This window comes from Neofelis nebulosa, chromosome 4 (assembly GCF_028018385.1).
Source record: "Neofelis nebulosa isolate mNeoNeb1 chromosome 4, mNeoNeb1.pri, whole genome shotgun sequence".
In the NCBI taxonomy this organism is placed as follows: Eukaryota; Metazoa; Chordata; class Mammalia; order Carnivora; family Felidae; genus Neofelis; species Neofelis nebulosa.
This window is the reverse complement of record NC_080785.1, coordinates 95,370,212-95,391,283: the sequence shown is the minus strand read 5'-3', so window position 1 is coordinate 95,391,283 and position 21,072 is coordinate 95,370,212. Positions and strand designations below refer to the sequence as shown.

At 43.1% G+C, this 21,072-nt stretch overlaps 1 protein-coding gene across 8 annotated transcripts in view; it reads right to left on the bottom strand.

Moving 5' to 3' along the window:
- POU6F2 (POU class 6 homeobox 2) overlaps nt 1-21,072 on the bottom strand; it is a 495,570-nt gene that overhangs the window by 53,338 nt on the left and 421,160 nt on the right. For 7 of the 8 annotated variants that reach the window (XM_058725457.1, XM_058725452.1, XM_058725455.1 and 4 more), the window contains one exon: nt 3,594-3,734. The exons of the other annotated variant lie outside the window; for it this stretch is intronic. In XM_058725457.1, coding sequence (XP_058581440.1) covers nt 3,594-3,734 — 141 coding nt within the window. The remainder of the gene's footprint in view (nt 1-3,593; nt 3,735-21,072) is intronic. 8 annotated transcript variants of the gene reach the window in all.

The window sequence follows — 21,072 nt, the reverse complement described above, 5'->3', positions numbered from 1 at the left end:
TCACATGAGTTCCTGATTTGGTAAGCAAACAGCCCTAGAATGTTATTCTCAGCACTGTGATAGTCATGATAAATTTCATGATCGCCAATCACCAATAGGAAACTTGCTCCTTCAGGATGAAGTTGGGTATGATATAATTTTAAAATACTATAACAATCCTGGGTAAGATATGTGTTTTGTGACTTTAGAATGCAGAATTTCTGTTAGAATTAATCACTCTCTGGAATAATGTCTGACTTCTGTATTAACTGAAAATGAATGGCAGAGTCAGAAAGGTAAGAGAATGAACTGATAACTACTGGTTTTTAAAAAAGCAGGGGCACCGGGGTGGGTGGCTCAGTCAGTTAAGTGTCTGACTCTTGATTTCAGCTCAAGCCGTGATCTCACAATTCATGAGTTCGAGCCCCGAGTTGGGCTCTGCGCTGACAGTGTGGAGCCTGCTTGGGATTCTCTCTCTCCCATTCTCTCTCTCTCTGCCCCTCCCTTGTTTGCATGCTCTCTCTCTCAAAATAAATAAACTTAAAAAATTAAGATAAATAAACCAAAGAACAGGAAATAAAAGACCATAAATAAATGGAGATTTCCCTTCCCTTTAAATGCACTGAAATCTAGTAAATAGAAACAATTAGATTCCAAGACAAGGAAACCAAGCTGCAAGTCCCAGGGGGTGGGCTTTCTTCTTTTTGGGATTGGGACATGTCTCCCTGTGTGGGGAGGGTGCCCACCTCACTGAGTGGGAAGACCTGGAATCTAGAATCGCCACTGGCACAGGCCTCCTCACAGGGGCTACCTTAGAGCTTTGAGGATGAGGCTCTAGTTTGGGGAAGTTAAGTCATTGATTTCTCCCAGGTCCAAAATGAGAAGAAAGGGGAGCTTAAACCGTATCTCAGGCAGATCCGAATTCAGTGAGGGCTCTTTCCCGGCTAATCCTCTCTTGGCTTCCAGGTAGCCAAGAAAATCTTAGCAGCGGAGAGCAAGAATCAGGGTATTTTGTGCCACCTCGACAGCCCGACCTCCCCAAAGTATCAGTGGCATAAAACATGCTTTTCAAACATAGGTGTAGATTTTAATGTTATTTCTTCTGGGCAAACTTTCCAATGTAACAAATAGTTGATGTCAAGAACTCAAATGAAAGAATCTATAAATATATTAAGAGTTTTCTCTTTGTACCTTTTCTGGGAAAGCTCTGTGGAGATTTTTAAGGGATTGAAAATGGGCTGGATAAAGTAATTCTAGTTTACACGGCTTTTTGAGCAAGGCTAATTGTATTAACCTGATTCCAACGTGATCTTATTTTTCTGTACCACATTAATACAAGCAAAAGGAGCGCGCATGCGTGCACACACACACACACACACCCCAAATAATTTTTGTCCTCCTTTTTTGGTGCCATCTGGCCACCTCATAAGGCTCACATGAGTATCTTTGTATCAAGAAGTGCAGGGCATATGCTTTTTTTTCTGGGAAGATGATTGTGTTTATATTACAAAGATTAAAAAAAAAAAAACCCCACAGCACTACGGGAACATGGCTAATTCATCTACTTTGGAAATGGGAGTAGCTTGGTCGTCTCTGGCACATGGTACCATTGGGCATGTTTCTAAAACTCTCAGACAAGACATCACGAGCGGGCAATATTGATTCCTCTGTGAATGTAGGTCTTTTTTTTTTTTTTCCTTTCCCACTTTAGGAGATTTGTGGACCATATCAAATCACCTATCAGCACAGTGTCTAAAACAGAAGAATTTTAAAATAAAATCAGGCCTTCTTCTACATATGCAGAGTATGAACCAAGGTTTTAACTGAAAGCTCATTTTCCTGTGGGAACTCTCGGGCCGGGAGAGCTACCCCCTCTGGGATGGAAGTCGGCAAAGGCCAAACAGAGCAAAGGCTGTAACTCTAGCCCCTAGGAAGGGGATGGATTTGTAACTGGCAAAATGATCAGCCATTAAATCACCGGAAGAATACACTCCTAATAACTCCTTCTAAGCAATAAAGCATTTTCTCCATCACAAATTCTCAAGCGGTGGGGCACAGTGGCACATTTTACTTGGACACTGGGACAGAAAAATCAGGGGGAAATGCACATTGGTGGATATGCTTTCCATCTGGACCTCTTAAAATTTACATCTCAAGGGCCAGCTGCCTGGCAGGAATGAATTGGGGTGTTCCATTTGGGGCATAACTCTAGGAAGCAGCTTCCAGGACCGACCTGATCTGAGTGTGAGTTATAGATATTATAACCAACTTTTCCTCCACACCCAAACCCTGTCCGTTCAGAAATCTTAATAGGCTTTTGAGAGCCTCCATTTAGAGCCGGCTGCATAAAATGATCCTTTGATGAAAAGGGATTGGAACAAGGGTTAAAGCCGACATTGAAAGGTGACTGTGGAGGGCACCGTGTTCATACAACCCTCCTTTAATATGTGTGGTGTGCACCTGTGATAAGATGATTCATTACCTGGGGCTGCTCTTTGACAAGCTCCATCGTTCAGCCCTCGGGGTTCTGACGGGACAATCCTGCACCCGCCCAGGAAATATAACAAGGTCAGCTTTTTTTCCCTGGGACGTAGATTGAGACGGTTTAGCTTATAATGCATCTCTGTTTACTCTTTATGTAAAATAAAAACAGGGTTCAAGACACTGCAATTCCTGTTCTCCACAGAGCAGGCCAAGCAGGGATCCGTAAAATAACTCTGGGAGGAAAAATCCTGGAGATGATGCTAGCGTCTTCTACCTGCTCCTCCACCTCAGCAACAGCCACAGTTGAGGTGAAGGTGCCCTAACCACCGAGGGTCTGTGCCAAGCCTTTGAACGGAGGGTACTTCTGATCCCCTCAGCTTTAACTCCAGTTTGCTCTTCATGGAGCTTTCAGGTTTACTGGGGTCTTAAAGGGGGAGCTGCCCTCATCTGAAGCTTCGTCAGTGTCCTGGGGACCACGACGTGGGCACACGAGTGGTGTAAGGGAACCGTCACGCTGCCCATGACATGAGGAAGGTTCGATGGCCCCGGCAGACTGAAGTAAGCCTGCAGGCATACAAGAAACTCCCAGGAGCTTCCAGGAGAATCAGCAAGAGGCTTCTCCCCCCTTTCCTTTGTTTCTCTTACAGGACGGCCCGGTTCTTTCCATCAGGTCCCCATATTAGTCAAAAATTGGCTTGCTTAGGACTAGTTTAGAAATCTTAGAGCAATTAGAGAAGGAAACTTACCAGTTTCCCCCACTGTCCCAGTTTAAAAAGAATAAATACATAAGCAGAACTGAAATTTTGTTTTTAAAATTTACTTTTTTTTTTTAAAGACTGCCCCATCACGAAAAGTATTTCCTTCAGTTAAGGTCAGAACAAGAACCGTTGTACAGAAATAAAAACAAAATAAAAACGTAAGACATTCTAGAGGAAGGGGAAAAAAAAATCTTGTTTCTAAAATATAGAAACACCTCCCAACCCTTCTCCTATTCTTGACATTGCTAGTAAACATTATTTATTTGCCTCGAATAGATGCGGTTACATATCACTGTCATGCAAAAGAAATTCATTTCCTTTCCGAGTTCCATCTGCCATAAAGATTCACTCTTGTTCCCATCTCCCACTCACCTGTCCTTGTGCATTAGTAACTAGTTGACCCGTGACCCCCTGAAGGCTGGAGAGGGCATTGCCAAAGGCCTGTGAGCTTGCTATGGAGCCCATGGCGGCTGCAGCCGCTGCAGCCTGACTTGTTAGTGGATTATTAACCAGCTGCAAAGAGAGAAAAGATCAGGGTGAACCACCAAGAGAGGCACAGCACAAGGATACAACATTCATGTGGGGGAAGAAGTTCTCACTCAACTGGCTCATGCAAAGGGCCCGGAACCCACCAGAGGGAGCCTGGTGAACATTCGCTCTGAAGCTGTGGGCTCTTGGGGTGGCGGGGTAGGGGGTGGGGGGGGGGCGGGTGGCTGGAAAGGAGGCTGGAAAGAAAAGAGTGGAGACTGGGTTCAGGACTAGCCCCAGGAGAGAGTGAGGTGGGCCTTGTGGTTGCAGCGGGCCGTGAGAGTCTTGCCAGGTGGACGAGTGACTTTGAAGAAGTCCCTGGATTTTGTCCCCTAGCCTAAATAAAACCCTGGGGAAATGTCTCCCTTCCTTGAGGTAAGCAGACTGGTTGTGGATTAAAGTAGGTTTGGAGCAGGATTGGAGGGGAGGGACAGATGTGAAGGATTTCTGCAAATAAATTTATCATTTTCGTTTGTGAATTGCAGTTTCTTTTAGGGTCATTGGGTAAGATGTATGCCTCACTCCCTTTCTTCAAGGAAGAAGGAAACCAAAGTCAGTAGAAATAGAAACCTCCAGCCTCTGTGCTCTCAGAAGGTGAGCTTAGGGTTGAGACTTTCGGCGGGGCGGGGGGGGGGGGGGGGGGGGGAGGGGCTCACCCTGACTATGGGGTTCAAGGCCAATGAGGAAGGTCCTTTGGTGAATGGCCATGTTGATATCTATCTGCTTGCTGTCTAAGCTAATATATGGTCTTCCCTTGGTCTTTTTCCTGGGACAAGGAAAGAGAGAGGAGAATTTGACTTGGGTTGGGGGGGAACCCACTCAAGGAGGAGGTTATAGCTGCCAAAACCTGTTTTTCCATGGAGACCAATTCAATATTCTTTATCCTGCCAATTTTCCACGCCACAGGTTTTCAGGCCTTCTGACCATGAGGCAAAAGTGTAGCCTGAACTAAAATCTGCATTTAGGTTAATGACTAGATATAAATTCAAGAAACATTTAAACTATTTTCACAGTATTGGTTTTGATACATGAATTTCATTTGTATTTATTCTAGGGTGTTATTTTTTCCCCATATAGTTCCTCTCAAGTACAACGATCGTTGTGTATAATAATGCATTTTCCATCACCCGTTCCCACATCCATGAAATTCCTGCATTTGAGTGGAAGCCTGCCAAGACTAAGACTTGGTGGGAAAAAAATTAATGCCATACTTAATGCAGGTCCCAGAAACTCTTTTTCTACTTTTCTTCTTTACTTTCTCAATTCAGTCTCTCTTCTTTCTTTCTTTTCCTCCTTCCTTCTTTCTTTCCCTCAAAACATATTTTACTGCTTAATTCCTTTGGATATTTGCCTAGAGTTTTGTATCACCTGATGAGGACGGGAATACTAATTGTCAGAGGAAACATCAAAAAAGGACAGGAATTTAATAATTCTTTTTCCATTAATGTGATATCCTTATCTCTTTGGTTTCTTTATTAATCTATAATCGAATTTCACATAACTGGTTCTACAGAAATCCCATTGACCTGAAGCAGATTTTTTTTTTAAGAAGTGAAAATCCATTTTAAGCTCATTACTTTATGTGTCTTTTGCCTTTATCTCTCTCCTAAAAGACAAGAGTGATTTTCATTTTAAGGAGAAAAAAAATTCTCATTCATCAGTCTAAAAGAAACCCTGTCTTATCCCAGATTACTACCATGGGATTTAAAATTCGGGTTGGCCTTGTTCTTGGTTTCCTGCTTTTATAGTGTAGATGGGGCAAATCGTGGCAAATAGTTAAGTGAAAACTCTCCCTGCTTTTGGCTTAGCCACCTTCGGGGAAAGAGTTTGTACTGTGTACCTGTTTTCACTCCCAAAGTGAGAAGATTCTTTAGGAATACCTTCCCCAAACTGCAAGGACAGACAGCCTATTAGTACACCATTCTCAGTTCATGTGCCAGCTGCTATGTTTACCCTTCTTTTATGCAATAAAAGTTAAAATTATAATGAAATTCCCCAGGTTCAGACAGATCTCAAAATAAGTTTCTTAAGCTCAAAGAAAAATTAAATCACGTGCAGTTTGATTTTAGTGTTGAAGAGGCCATTTTGTCCCTGAATTTCAGGTGCAAAATTTAGATCGGGACATGCAGAATGCTTTCTGAAGAAGACAGACCATGCTTCGTATTTAACGAAGAGAAAATATTTTTAAATTTTTTTTTTAACGTTTATTTATTTTTGAGACAGAGAGACAGAGCATGAACGGGGGAGGGGCAGAGAGAGAGGGAGACACAGAATCGGAAGCAAGCTCCAGGCTCTGAGCCATCAGCCCAGAGCCCGACGCGGGGCTCAAACTCATGGACCGCGAGATCATGACCTGATCTGACGCTTAACCGACAGAGCCACCCAGGCGCCCCGAGAAAATATTTTTAGAAATTGTAAGACATTTCCCTAACACCTCGGTCAATCAAAAATTCAAATAGGAAATTATGGAAGTCCTCTCTGGATATGATACTGGAGAATTCCTTCCATTTAGGACGTGAGTGTATTGTTCGGCTATGGTCCTATGTAAAGGACCTTTGCTGTAAATTCAGGCGTTATATCAAGGGTCAGCTATGGTTCTGAATGAGAAACAAAGTGGCTACTTAAGGGCAGGCTCTCAGCCTTTGTGTTACAGGGCCAGGAACGGGTATCCTTGTGCTTCTCTGGAAGGTTGCTTCGGCAACCACAGATGTACAGATTTTGGTGATTTTTAATGTTTATTTCCTCTATATCCCGGTCCTAGTTTCCTCCCTTTGCTGCCTTTCCCTCTTAATGGAGCAAATGCCGACTTGATGACTCTCTTATTTCTTGCCCTGCATCCCTAGGTCTTTGCGAAAGGCCTGGGGGCTCTGGGGAGATGCCTTGCTGGCCCCTGGACGTAGAGCTAGAACTGAAGGCGAGGGGTTGTGGCGCGTGCAGACGGCGGGTACTAGTCAGTGTGCAAGTTGACAGCGTTTCAGGTGGACCATTGGAGTTGTTGATGGATACAGCTTCATAAATATCTTTGGGCCTTTCTGCCTGTGACTGCCAAGGCAGGGATGTAATATGCATCAACATATGTGGCAGGGAGGGGGAGGGAATGGGAGGGAAGCCATAAGTGTTCCCTTCATCACCTCGGGTCATGTCACTCTGTATTGTCCCCAGTCATGTCATATTAGCAGTGTTCCTATCACCACTTCTTCTTGATTGGAGACTCAGGGTAGATTTGGACAGCGGGGAGCCCAGGCACAACAAATGTACATAATGAGCACGTTGGCATTCTAGGACCAACTGGATATTTTGAAGTTGCTGCCAAGTTTATGCGTTCAGATCTTTCATTGCCAGTGTGCCTAAGCAGCAGAGGGATGGCCCAAATGAAGTCTGATTGTATTACATACTTGCATTTTCCACAGACTGACTCGAAAGTCATGCTGAATTCTAGTGCAGGCTTGTTTATAAATGTGGAAGCTCCGAAAGCAAGGATTTGCAGATCCTTGGCTGTTTTACCAAATGGATTCTGGGACTTGAATCCATCAAGCTATGGTTGTATAATTCATAGATAGTCTAAAAAAAACCTACTAAGAGAAGAAACACTAATTTTTTAAAAAATTTTTAAAAATGTTTTTATTTATTTTTGAAGGAGAGAGAGAGAGAGAGCATGAGCAGGGGAGGAACAGAGAGGGAGAGAGACACAGAATCTGACGCAGGCTCCAGGCTCTGAGCTGCCAGCACAGAGCGCGAAGCGAGGCTTGAACTCACGAACTGTGAGATCATGACCTGAGCCGAAGTCGGATGCCCAACCGACTGAGCCACCCAGGTGCCCGAAGAAACACTAATTTATTAAGATGGTCCCTGGCCTCCCCCGTTTTAGAGAATAAAATAACAGAGAATAATTATTAAAAATAGTTTTGTACCAGCAAGGAAGGGCTCAGAGCCCTGCCCATCCATGCACGCAGAGGAGGGCACCGGCTTTGAAACCAGACTGTCTTGGGTTGTGACTAAGTAAACCACGTCTCATCGTGTCATGGGTAAAATGGGTGTAAAGCAGGTACCATCCACAGAGTCACAATGAGGAAGAAATGAGCTACTACATACAAAAGTTGTAGAATAACAGTTGGCATATATTATGTTCTCAATAAACGTCAGCTATCGTTCTCACTGTTCATATTGTGCATGAAGATTTTGAACTCATCAGTGTATCAGAATTAGAGCTCACCTTTATAAATATCTTTTCCCTTTGGAAATAATGTGGACACAGGCAACTGTGTTCTCCATATTTATATTTTAACTGTATTTTCTGATTTTATTTTGCTTATTCTTACAGAGTAGCTTGAAGGAAGCTCCTAGCTAACTAACGTGATTATTAGAGGAGGTTTCATGACTTAAAAGACAAATAGGCCACTTAAAAAGATTTCAGGCTGGAGGACATCAAAAAGAAGAATGGAAACTTCACTTTACTTGCTTGTCTTGGGCTTCCTCATACTTGATTATTTATAGAGAAATTTATGGACAAAGCAGTGTTTGGCCTGTGAGGCCAGGGTTGGTCATGGCAGACCAGCGAGAGGAGACCTTCTTTCTAGCATATCAGACTCATTCTTAGTTTACAACATTTGTTAGGTTTCCACAAGGACGCCCATTTTGGTGTTTAATTCCTGCTTCATGTCAAAATATTGTGAGTGACTCTATCCCACAGTTGCTGATTTGAGAGTGAAGGCAGTGAAGGATTTGCAATGGCTTACATCTACATCCATACATCAATATGGATATTAGTGCTCATTTCATAATGAGAAAAAAATCCATATTCCCAGATCTCCACTGCTTTGTATACATCTTTTTTATCTGAAAACACGAGGTGGCAATGAGAAGAAAAACTTCAATTAGATTCTCTTCCAGGAGCACTCTTAGATGATGTCATACATATGACATCATAAAAATGTTACCACAGGGGCTCAGTTGGCCGAGTGTCCAACTCTTGATTTCAGCTCAGGTCATGATTTCAGTTCAGGTCAAGCTTGCGGCTCTTTCTCTCTCTCTCCAAAAAGAAAGATGTCAGCATAAATTACGTCACTACATGGTGTAGGGGTGTCTTTGCTTTATCTTCTCTCTCTCTGAAAGACTCACAACCTCCATCCTGGTAAAGAATTCAGGTTTCTTGAATCTGAGCATTAGTAATCATGATACTATTCACGAAAAGTTTGCTGATCGTGGCATTCAATTTTTTAAATATTAAAAAAAATTATTTGAGAGAGAGGGAGAACATGAGTAGGGGAGGGGGCAGAGGGAAAGAGAGAGAAAGAGAGAGAGAGAGAGAGAGAGAGAGAGAATCCCAAGTAGGTTCCACACTCATCTCAGAGCCTGACACAGAGCTTGATCCCCTGACCCTGGCTGGGATCATGACCTGAGCCAAAATCAAGAGTTGGACCCTCAACTGACTGAGTCACCCAGGTGCCCTTACAGTATTCTATTCTTATGAATCTTATTTACAAAAATATAGCAGCATGAGGCAGCTTAGCTATGACATTATGTTCTATGTTTATGCTTTTATTCCAAGAGGGAGTTATGAATGCAGCAGGCTTAAAACCTTTCCTTGAAGCATAATTGGCCATGATCTATAGTTTTATCATTCTCCTCATGAGCTATGTGGATTTCATAGAGTATGGATTTTGGAGCAGCTCTTTTTGCTACTAACTTCTCAATTTAGAACCCTGAAACCAGGGCGCCATTTGTTTTAAATGAGGATGTTCATAAATGCATTTGTCACTGTTCCCTCCCATTTAAGGTCCAAGTGACTTGCAGCGGCTGCCTAGAAACAGGAGGGCAAATGTGGCTTTCTGAGTTCATTTACATGCATTAGGTCCTTGACTTTTCTTAAGCTGTAGATGTGAAAAATGTGTCTCTTGGTCCCTTGGGACCCTTTTGGCCAAATCGGTGCTTCCATTTATTACCCTCAAGTCTTCTCTTAAAAGGTCAAGGAAATACCAGTAGACAAATGTTGGAAGGTGGCCATATTTATCTCAAAAACCTATTTGATGTGGGTTTTATCCTACAAGGCTATCCCCATAGGTCTCATGATTATTATGTTACAAAACTCTCATAACAGTTCGAGATCAGTTTTGTGAGTTTTAATATCGAGCCATGCTTTGCCACTCATTTTCTGCCCATTTCCCTGCAGAGATGGCAATGGACCAGTTGCCGACCATCCAGCTTTCTGCCCACCGGAAGTCTCCAGCTGAAGTGCCTGAGGTTTGCAGCAATGACCCAGGCACTACAACATCCTAAACTATCTTTGGTTCATCAGTGTAAAATCACATTGATTCCAGGATAGTTTTAGAATAAGTTTTATTTTATGACAAAACTGCAAGTATAGTATCTTCCTAATAATCCTCTAATCTCCAGGCATATTTGTTAACAGAGGAGTTTTTTTAAATGACCTAATGTTTGAAGTTGGGTTTCCCAGAAACAGGATGGGGAAGGGAAGGATTCTCGTCCCGGGGGGGGCTGTAGAGTGTGAGTCAGTCTTCAGAGCTGTCCCAGCCCAAGGCAAGGGAGTTGGATGTTCTCACTGGGCACTCAACAGTCCTAGTCGACAGCCCCTGGGGTCAAGGATGGGTTGGAAATCTAATCCCTGGCACTGTTGGTTCTTTGCTCTCGGGGTAAAGCTCATACTGGAGGCTGAGGGATGGGAGAAAAGCTGCAGGCGCTGGTTGCTGAAAACCCCGCAAAAGTGTAAAGGCAACTCATGGAAATGGGATTCCAGGGGACCCAGGTGGAACATTATCATTACCCGCTACAGTGCAAACATCACTTCCTTTCACTCATTAATGTCTTCCTCCCGCAAACATTGATTCAGTGCCCACCATGTGGTGGGCATAGTATGAGGGGAAACTGACATGACATGTTCCCTACCCTCATGGGGCTTAGGGTCAAACAGGGAAAAAGACATTGTTGGGGAGGGAAGGGAAGCAGGAAGAGATGAGCTGTGTAAGGAGCAGTATCCAGACCTGGAGAGGGTGGCAGTCTGGGCTGGGGGGTGGTGAGAGACATGGTGGGTCCAAAGAGACCTGGGATGAGCAGCTCTGAGTCTTTTCACCTACACTTGCTCAGAGTTGCACAGAGATGTGACTGACAATGGATGAGCCATTCTACCTGAAGGGATTAAGAGGTTGAATTCTGGAACCAGATTGCCTGAGTAACTGTAGTCTGTACACTTTGTGCCCCCTCCCTTCATATGCTGAAATCTTAACCCCCAAAGATGATGGTATTAGAAGGAGGGGCCTTTGGGATGAGCTTACATCACAAGGGGGGGAGCCCTCATGAATGAGATTAATGCCTTATAAAAGAGATCTTATAGACATCCCTAGCCCCTTCCACCATGTGAGGACACAGTGAGAAGGCGAGGTGAACCAGAAAGAGGCTCTGGCCAGAACCTGACTATGCTGGTGCCTCACCCTTGGATTTGCCAGCCACCAGAACTGTGAGAAATAAATTTCTGTTGTTTGTAAGCTACCCAGTATTTCATTAGTACAGCCTGACTGGACGGAGACACTTTCTGTGTTCAGGTTTCTTCAGTTTTAGTAAAATGGGAGTTTTTTATTTAGTTTACTTATTCATTTTGAGATACAGCATGAACAGGGCTGAGAGAGAGAGAGAGAGAGAGAGAGAGAGAGAGAGAATCCCAAGCTGATAGCACAGAGCCTGATGTGGGGTTCGAACTCATGAACTGTGAGATCAGGACCTGAGCGGAAACCAAGAGTTGGACGCTCAACTGACTCAGCCACCCAGGCGCCCCAGTAAAATGGGAATATTAATAGTGGCCATGACTTCACAGGGTTGTCAAAAATCACACAAGTTGCCATATACAAAACACTGGAGGAATTTCTGGTACCCAGGAAGCATTATATATGTTTTGTTGTAGGAATTTTTATTCCTTCTAGGAACCTCTGGTCATGCTGTTGTAGGATTGGGTTCTCTCTGGCCCTCACTCCCCCCAGGGCAGTAACACTGGTCCTTTCACAGATCCTCAATGATGTCAGCATGCTCACATTTGCTAGGTCTGCATCTGGATCTCTCTTTCCCACTCGCACACCTCTTCTCCCAGGTCACCCCTTAGAGACACCTGCCTTGACCACCCTATCTGCCTTTCTTTCAGAGACTCACTCCAAGACCTGCATAAGGAGACAATAGGATGTCGGGGATGTTTCTACATAATCCATGGTGAGGTGGGGAGAGCGATGGGGTGGAGAAGGCGGTCTCGGGTTGAGCGTCTGGAAGCTGGGGGTAGACATGTGTGGTTTGTTCTACTACTTGCTTTACTTTTGTGTACACTTGCAATTTCCCACAATCAAGTTTTTTAAAACTTCCCTCACAGCACTAATAGGGCCTGATATTTTCATTTGTTCATTCCGATTATCCTCCTCTCTCGAATATGGATTTTAGTTCACTGCTCTAGCTTTGAATCCGTCAACAGTGCCGGGCCCCCAATGGGCCCTCAATCAACATTTATTGAATGAACATAGGAAGGGGTGAGTCGAGGATATCTAGGCCTGACCAGGACCTTGGTGGGAGTTTGGCCCTTTAATATTTACAGAAAAGGGTAAAAATTTGGCAGGCAAATTTGTCTAAACTCTTCTTCTCCTTCTCCTCCTCCTCGTCCTCTTCGTCCTCCTCCTTCTTCTTCTTCTTCTTCTTCTTCTTCTTCTTCTTCTTCTTCTTCTTCCTCTTCCTTCTTCTTCTTCAATACAGCACCACGCTTTACAGTCTTTCACACTACGCAGAACTGACTGGCCAGAGCCTCAGAGGACATGATGACCCCATCCTGAGAGTCTTGAATAATCCCTAGTGTGTGACTTCATCCTGTGAGTCAGCACTTTTAGGCCTCCTCTCAGCAGCTCAGGCAGATTCCTGCAAGGAATCCTGGGATACTCCAGGATATAAAACTCAGTAATGGCCGCATCTAAAGATGAAGGCCCAGCGATTCCCTGGACATCGTGGACCCCAAACCCCAGATGTCCCTGGAAATTGCATGCCTGGAAATGAGTGTGGGTAGGGCCAGGGGGAGGGCTTAATCTTTAGGTTTCATGTTACCTGGGTGCTTTAGGATAAGGAGGCAGGGAACGAAGCTTTTCTATTTTTATTATTGGGCTGTGGTGGTGGACATGGAAGGGTTGTTGCGAGTCTACATCCCCAGCCCAGCCTCGTGAGCTAGACAGAGCAAAGCCCATGTAGACAGCAGCATGGGTGGGAACAGAAGGGGCTGTTTCCCCAGATGAGTATGAACTTATCTGTCCCTGGGCATAAATATTGCTGCTTTGAAGCCAGGTGACGGTGTGGATCACTTAAGGAGGGATACACTCTCCTCTGTGCAGCCTCACTGTGCTGGGATTTCAGGAGGTGTCTGGCCACTTGGGCAGTTAGATGACTTATGGCTCCTGGAGGCCCTGGATGTAGAGGCAGAAGTGAGGGTCTACTCAGACGGCTTCACAAACTCTGGACATCACTGCAGGTGGACAGAGGGGACTCTGAGAGCAGACATGCATGCCCTAGAGAATATTCTAGAAGTACTCTGGAGAAAAAGGTAGATCTTGCAAAGGGTCCGGGTCCAGGTAATGCAGGGTGATCAACAGATCTGTAAGGAGGGAGCAGGGACATTTGAGGAGAGGGAGGAAATAAACAAGGGTGGGCAGCATACTGTGATTTTGTGGCAAATTACTAGGAAGTTCTTTGGAGGGATGCATTTCTTCTTCATTTTTAAATTTACTGATAAAATAGTCAAGCCCAGAGTTGAAGGGGGGGGAGAGGGGGAATGCTAGCCTTTAACTCAACCCAATGCATTTGATTTTGAAGTAGAGAGGTCGGCATTATGGAAACATACCAACTCTAAATCAGATTTTATCCAAGTTATATGCAGCCCAATACTGTGTTACCACAAGCTTACACATCTCATTTCCTTTTCTGTCTAGTCCTCCATTTAATAACCTGAAAATCTATCTCTTTATTGAGTTTCATGCTATTTTCTTACTTACATACAATAGTGCTGCTCTTACCAATTGCCTATTGTCATGGCACATTAGTTAGGTGAATTTGTTGATATTTCAAAATTACTCTTTCTGTATTTTTTATTCTATCATCCAGTTTAAACAAGTGGTCGGGAGCACTCCTGTGATGAAGCAAGGCTATACTTTTTTTTTTTTTTAAGAATAAGTTGCTGCCACAGTACAATAGTTGGTAATATTCTGGTTTGTAGCTGTGGGGACCTACAGCTCACTCCTTCCCCGCCCGTGCCTAATTTACTTACAGTAGTCCCCAGCTCAAAGGAAGACGAAGCATGGGAGCCTCCGGACAATTTTGTTCATGAAATGTTTCCCAGCGACTATAGTACAGGCTGTAAGTCAGACCCCTCTTGTAAGTCAGACACAAGCCCTCTTTTCTCAAGGGGCTTCCGGTCTAATCCATAGCTATTGATTTTGACCTCTTGTACCTGTGGTCCTATAATAAAGGGGTGTTCTGAACTCAGGTGAGGAGCCCTCAGTAGGCCTCAGGCAACCAGACCACTTGGGAACTGAATTTTAAAGGCTGATGAGGAGTTGACTGGGAAAAAGGTGGGAAGGGGAGAAAACTCTTCAATCGCTGGCAATAGCAGGATAGCTACATGGAGGCAAGAGGTGGCGTTTGGTAGATCTGGAGCCACTACATTGGCACGTGGACATTCTGGAAACATGAAGTGGAGAAAGAAGTGGCAGAGATGAGGTAAAGCATGGGATTATGGAGGGATGACTCTGTCACTTTCAGGGGTTTGTCCTTCATTCTATAGGCAAGAGTGGAGAGAGATGATCAGATCTGACATTCACAATGGTCACTTGGGAGACTGAGTGGAACTGGCTGAGAGTGGGTCAGACTAGAGCCTGCCGGAGCAAGGACAGGGGCAGGGGGCTGCCCTGCACTGGAGAAGGGGTGTGGCTCGGGGTAACTTTGCACACAGAACACAGTCTAGTTCATGTTCACTGACTCAGCAAACATGGAGCATCAACTATACGTCAGGTACAGTGATATGGTCTTTCCCCCAAAGAGCTTTTAAGGTATGGGGGAGGCAGAGACATAGACAAATCAAGAGCCAATGGTGCAAATCAAAACCATAATGAGATATGGCTCACACCTGTTAGGATGGCTATCTTCAAAAAGACAAGAAGTAGCAAATGTTGACAAGGATGTGGCAAAAAGGGAACCCTCCTGCACTGTTGGTGGGAATGCAAACTGGTTTAGCCACTGTGGAAAACAGTATGGAGGCTCCTCAAAAAGTTAAAAATAGAATTACTATATGATCCAGCAATCCCACTTCTGGGTATTTATCCAAAGAATACAAAAACACTCACTAACTTGTAAAGATATCTGCACCCCCATGTTCACTGCAGTCATTATTTATAATAGCCAAGATATGGAAACAATCTAAATGTCCCTTGTGATTTTATATATATTATTATATGTATAATATATAATAATATTATATAACAAATAAATATATATTTCTTATATAATATTATTGATATTAAAACATTAATATATATTAATATCACTCTATGTTATTTACACATAATGATATATATATAATATTATTTAGCCATAAAAAATAATGCAATCTTACCATTTGCAACAACACAGATGGACCTCAAGTTGCATTATGCTATGTGAAATAAGTCATACAAAGACTAGTACTGTATGATCTCACTTATGTGTGGAACAACAAAAATAACCACAACCCCCCACCCCCCCGCCCAGCTCATAGATACAGAGAATAGATTGGTGGTTGCCAGAAGCAAAGGGTGGTGTGGGCCAAATGGGTGAAAGGGATCAAAAGGTACACACTTCCAGTTATGAGATAAGTAAGCCATGGAATATAATGGCATGGCAACTATAGTTAATAACACAGTGTTGCACAGTTGAGAAGTGCTGAGAGCAAATCTTAAAGTCCCCATCACAAGAGAAAAAGAATTTTGTAACTATGCGTAGCGATGGACGTTAACTAGACTGATTTTGTAATACCTACAAATATCAAATCGTTATATTATACACCTGAAACAGTATGATGTTATATGTCAATTATACCTCAATTTAAAAAAAAGAGAGAGAACAAATGGGTACGAGCCAGGATAGGTGTGTGTTCAGCGAGCTGGGGGAATATTGGGCAACTGGATAGTTCAGTGGGGACAGAGAGAGGCATCAGGGAAGCCGCAGGAAATAACTGATAGGAGCTCAATCCTGAATAAATGGCAGATCAATTAAGCAGATAGGAGAAGAAGGGCAACTGGAGAAGAGAAGTACAAAGTTATGGAAACATCTTAGAGTTCCTGGTGTCTTCTGAATGGCCACAGGACAGTTAGGGCAGGAAATGGGGTTAGGAAAGTTCTGGGCTGGGTTCTGAAGCAGAGAAAGAAGGTAGGAAAGTCTACATTAGAGAGCACGTGTGTGCGGGGCACGCGTGTGTTCATACGGTACAGAGCGTTCTTCTCCCTAGTGACTTCCCAGCAAACTGTCGCTACAAAAGTGCCTGAATATTCACATCCACATCGTGGAAGTAGCCTTAATGGCTTTGCAGCACAGGAAACAACACTAATTGATAGTCATTGAATCATAACATCCTTTCATATATTTTATATAAAGGGAAATCTCAACTGCTGACCGACCAAAAATTAACAATTGAATTTTGATAAAATACAGAAGGTTCCCTGTTTCAAAAAATTACAAAGATGGATTATAAGTGATCAACTGTATCCATGTATCCACCTTGGTATCCATGACTGGGTCCCTGTGTGGAGATTGAGCTGTCATTTTATAAATTAATTATACGGGTTGCATTAATCGATAAGATTTCAGGTCTCTGACATTCTGCCCAGAGAAGATGAGAGTCTGTATTTACTTTGGAGCAATTTTACTCCTGAATATGTATATTTTGTATAGATAGATACTGATTTTGCTAATGAAACTCAAGAAAATTTTCATCAACTCCAAATCAAGTTAAACTTATCACTTATAAGGAACAAATCATATGTTTCTTCTTCCTTTCCTTCCAATAACCACATTGGTTATTAAAATGTGCTTGTAACAAATATGACACATAATATCTTGGTTTTATCTACCCACTGGCAAATCAAGCGCCTGTTTAAACTGTTACTGAATTTTATTATTATGCATAATGGCTTGCTTGCCCCATAAAATATACTCACTGAACAGCTATTGTACAAGAAGCTAGTCAGAAGATGAGCTTTTCTTCCCACAAAACAATACTACAGTTGGGTCATGCATTACTTTTCCCCAAGGACCAGCATAAATCAACCCATTTATTGGTCTGCAATTGAATCTTAGAATATCTACTTTCTTGAATTCACAATAAGGGTCAGATTTACCAATTTAAACTATGAGATGAAGAAAATGCTGGTTTTGGTTACGTCACACCCATCTTTAAGTGGGTGCCCTTTTGCAGCCCTAGGCTAAACCCTATGAGGGTCCCTTCCTTGTAAAGAGTAGAGGTTTTTGGCAGATGGCACATGCGCACATCACGAGAGCAGCGGCCACACCCACATCAGCCGCGCTGCAGCCGCGTGCGCGCAAGAGAACTTTGCCATTAGGAAAAACAAATGGTCCAAATTATTAGAGGAAATACGATTCTGTAGAAAGAGGAAGATAAGTACATGAAAGAGAAAGCAGAAAACACGGCCCGAATGCTCAGAGGTAAATAAAATCCTTCTGCGCTCGCAAAATATATTGGTTATAGGTTGTTCTAAAAACATTAAGCCCACAGTAAGAACCACTACCTGTAGGAGCCGTAAGCCAAGAAAATATAAAAAGTTGTATAGATCGTTCGGGAAGTTTCCATTAATAAAACCGAACACGGGTTAAAAAACATAAAGCTTAATCTCACCGAGAGCAAAGGCAAAGCTGTGTCAGAGTTTTCCGCATGTAGGGAGAAGAGGGCAGAAAGTCACTGAAGAAATCAATCTACCCAATCAGCAAGGAGAAAAATATGTTTAAAAATTTCTTGCCAATAGTGGGAACTATTGAGAAATGTCTGGCCCTGCGTTTACAGGCAGGAACTAGGTAACCAGTGATGGAGAGGGGAATGTGAAATCGCTGTTAGTCAGGGTCCCCGGGCACTCCTGAGTCAGCAGCTGACTGGTTGTGCGTGCTTCCTTGCTCTGTCCAAGCTCGATCTGCTTGCCCATAAAATGAGAAGGTTGAGCTAGATCGGTGGTTCTCAAAAACGGTCTCCGATGGGCAGTTAAGCCACAGCAGTTTTGGGGACGTGTGTCGTGGAGTTAGCCTTGCCTGTGAATACTCCTGATGAACACTGAGGTCGACCAACCCATCATCCCTTCAGCTGCCCCCAGGCCTGGAGAAATCACCATTTCCTCCCTTCCCTGACAGCTCTGCCGGGTTTGGGTCTCAGGCCAGCTCCAGGAATGTTCAGATTCTCTGGGGTAGGCTGGAAGAAAGGGCTTTCTAGCACAGCGGCTCCTCGCAAGGGCTCCTGGGACTGGCAATGTCAGCACCACCTGGGAATTACTAAAAATGCAAATTCTTGGCCTCATCCCCCCCACCTGCTGACTCAGAACCTCTGAGGTAGGAGTGGCAATCTGGGTTTTAACAGCTCTTCAGAGGAAGTGGAGGCATACTGAAGCCTGGGAACCCTGAATGATGTGATCTCCAAGGTTCCTTCAAACAGTAAAATTCTATGGTGATGGAATAAAATGATGGGGGCCACGGGCCTTTCCAATACATCAGAGGAACCACAGTGTTCTATCATGGGGAACAGCAACAGAATTTTAAATCTGTAACAGAGGTTGAATAAAAAATTAATTACCTGAAGTTAGTAGATTACTGCAAGAAAACCAAGCAAAGATTTTCAAGGACAAGTGCAAAGACAAAGAACTGGCATGTCCGAGTTTTGCCCGAATGTGGAAGAAAACCACTGTGGAAGGAAGGCTGGTCATCACTAGGAAACTCGGGCAGCTGCTGGGGATTAGTGTCAGACTCACTTTAGTACAAAACTCCTTGGGTTTGGGGGGATGTATTTCTGTGCCTCGATGGTAGAAAGTTTTCTTTTCTTTCCTTTTCTTTCTTTTTCTTTTTTCTCTTTTCTTTCTTTTCTTTTCTTTTTTCTTTAGAGAGAGTGTGTGCACGTGCATGAGTAGGGGAGGGGCAGAGGGAGGGAGAGAGAGATTCTTAAGCAGGCTCCATACTCAGTTCAGAGCTGACACCAGGCTTGATCTCACAAATATGAGGGGCGCCTGGGTGGCTCAGTCGGTTGAGCGCCGACTTCGGCTCAGGTCACGATCTCGCGGTCCATGGGTTCGAGCCCCGCATCGGGCCCCTGTGCTGACAGCTCAGAGCCCGGAGCCTGTTTCAGATTCTGTGTCTCCCTCTCTCTGACCCTCCCCCATTCATGCTCTGTCTCTCTCTGTCTCAAAAATAAATAAAAAAACGTTAAAAAAAAGAATTAAAAAAAAAAAACACCAAAAAAACAAATATGAGATCATGACCTGAGCCGAAGTCAACGGAAGCTTAACAGACTGAGTGACCCAGTGTCCCTCGATAGTAGAAAGTTTTACTCATGCTTTGTTCGATTTTTCAGATTAAGCATGCGTGCTGTTTGCTTCCCGTTTGGTATATGACTTAAAAAAATAAGAACACATTTTACTGTTCTCGATATCCTTATGCTTCTATATTGCAGTACACGGAGGAAAAATAAAGCAAAATGGCCAAGAGTAAAAAAAAACAAAAAGAAAAACAAAGAAGAGAAAAGATCTAAATTTAGAGGTGATTCTGTAGTCATTTTGTAGAAAATATCACTTAAAATATAGTAATAGAAAATGAAAAAAAATCACATTAAATAGTGATTTAATCTCTCTCTCTCTCTCTGTTTTAGAAAAAAGCCATGAAGTAATAAGGGGAAATGTAATTTCTAAGAATTTACCAAAATAATGTGGAAGTCATTATGTCTTTCTTTAGAGCACCATATTTTTAGCTGTGGCACTACAATGCTAGAAGCAAGGATATTTTGGTAGAACCCTTGAGAATTACAGCAATTCCCAAAGTGTGTTTAATGGAACTCTGGTCCTAAGATTTGCTCTGGATAAAAGGTTTGGGAATCAAATGGATTTGGGAAACAGTGAATGAAGCATCTCCTTCTTGGTGATGGACAGTGCATCTTGGTAGGTTAAAGGTTCTGGAAATTGCCCACAGGTAAAGAAACCTGTTCAGCCTAGTGAAGTCTATGTTTCCCAATATTTGATCACAGTGTCCTGTTTGCATGTAACACCACTAACATCCCTAGGACTTGGGCTCTATGTTATGCAGTCTGAAGAACGTTGGGTGATGTTATTACTTAGTTATGCACAGATTTATCAAATGGCCCCATGGAATAAGCTTGTAATCCACCTCGGCTAGTCTCATCAACTATATCTAAAGGAAGGATTTTATGTTCCAAATCCAGATGCTCCACCAACCATTTAGACCAGAACAAAATTCCCTCTGGTAATTTTGTTAATGTTCATGCAGATTGGTTAAGATAAAATTTATTGATTTAAAAAGAGTCCTGGAGATCACACACGCTTTGAGAATTCACAAACACATCTGCCTTAGCATTAAGTGGGCAGCATAGTAACATTTTTGAATGAACTATTAGATGAAATATCACCATTAAGTGAGCACGGTGGTGTCCTCACTATTATCACCTGCAGTAGCACCTTTTCTATCCAGAAAGACGAGATCGGGATGGAATGGAACGCAGTGGAAAGTGCTAACATGTGTTAGAGAAGAAACTTGTAAGAAGGGAGCGCAGGAAGATGATTCTCTGTATTATACCGTAGGGCTGTGTGTGTCCATGAACACCTACTTTAAAGGCTATGGGTTTTGAACTTGATCTGTGGCTCACTTGCCTAATTCTAGCTTGAGAGTAATACTCTTATTAGTTTCTATTGTGGTGCCCTAGTAGATAATTGCTAAGCAGAGGCAGGGTGGGGGGGGGGGGGGAGGGTAGAAATGGCCACCGAAGCTTTCATTTTGTTTTTAAAAACCTCCACGTTAACGAAACCAAGAAAAACATAGTTTCATATATCCAGGACATTATAGAGTTCAGAAAAAAAAACTTTTTTTGGTGTTAAACAAATTTACCAACTTACGTTTAGAACTCTATTTTCTTTAGTTTCTGTAACCACAGCAATTGTTTTGAAACCTTAGGAATATTGGCAGCTAAAGATGGGTTACTCGACCTCACAATCACAATAAAAGCAAGTTACTCAAAGGTGTTGGTTGGGCTGTACCCAAAGTTCCGAAA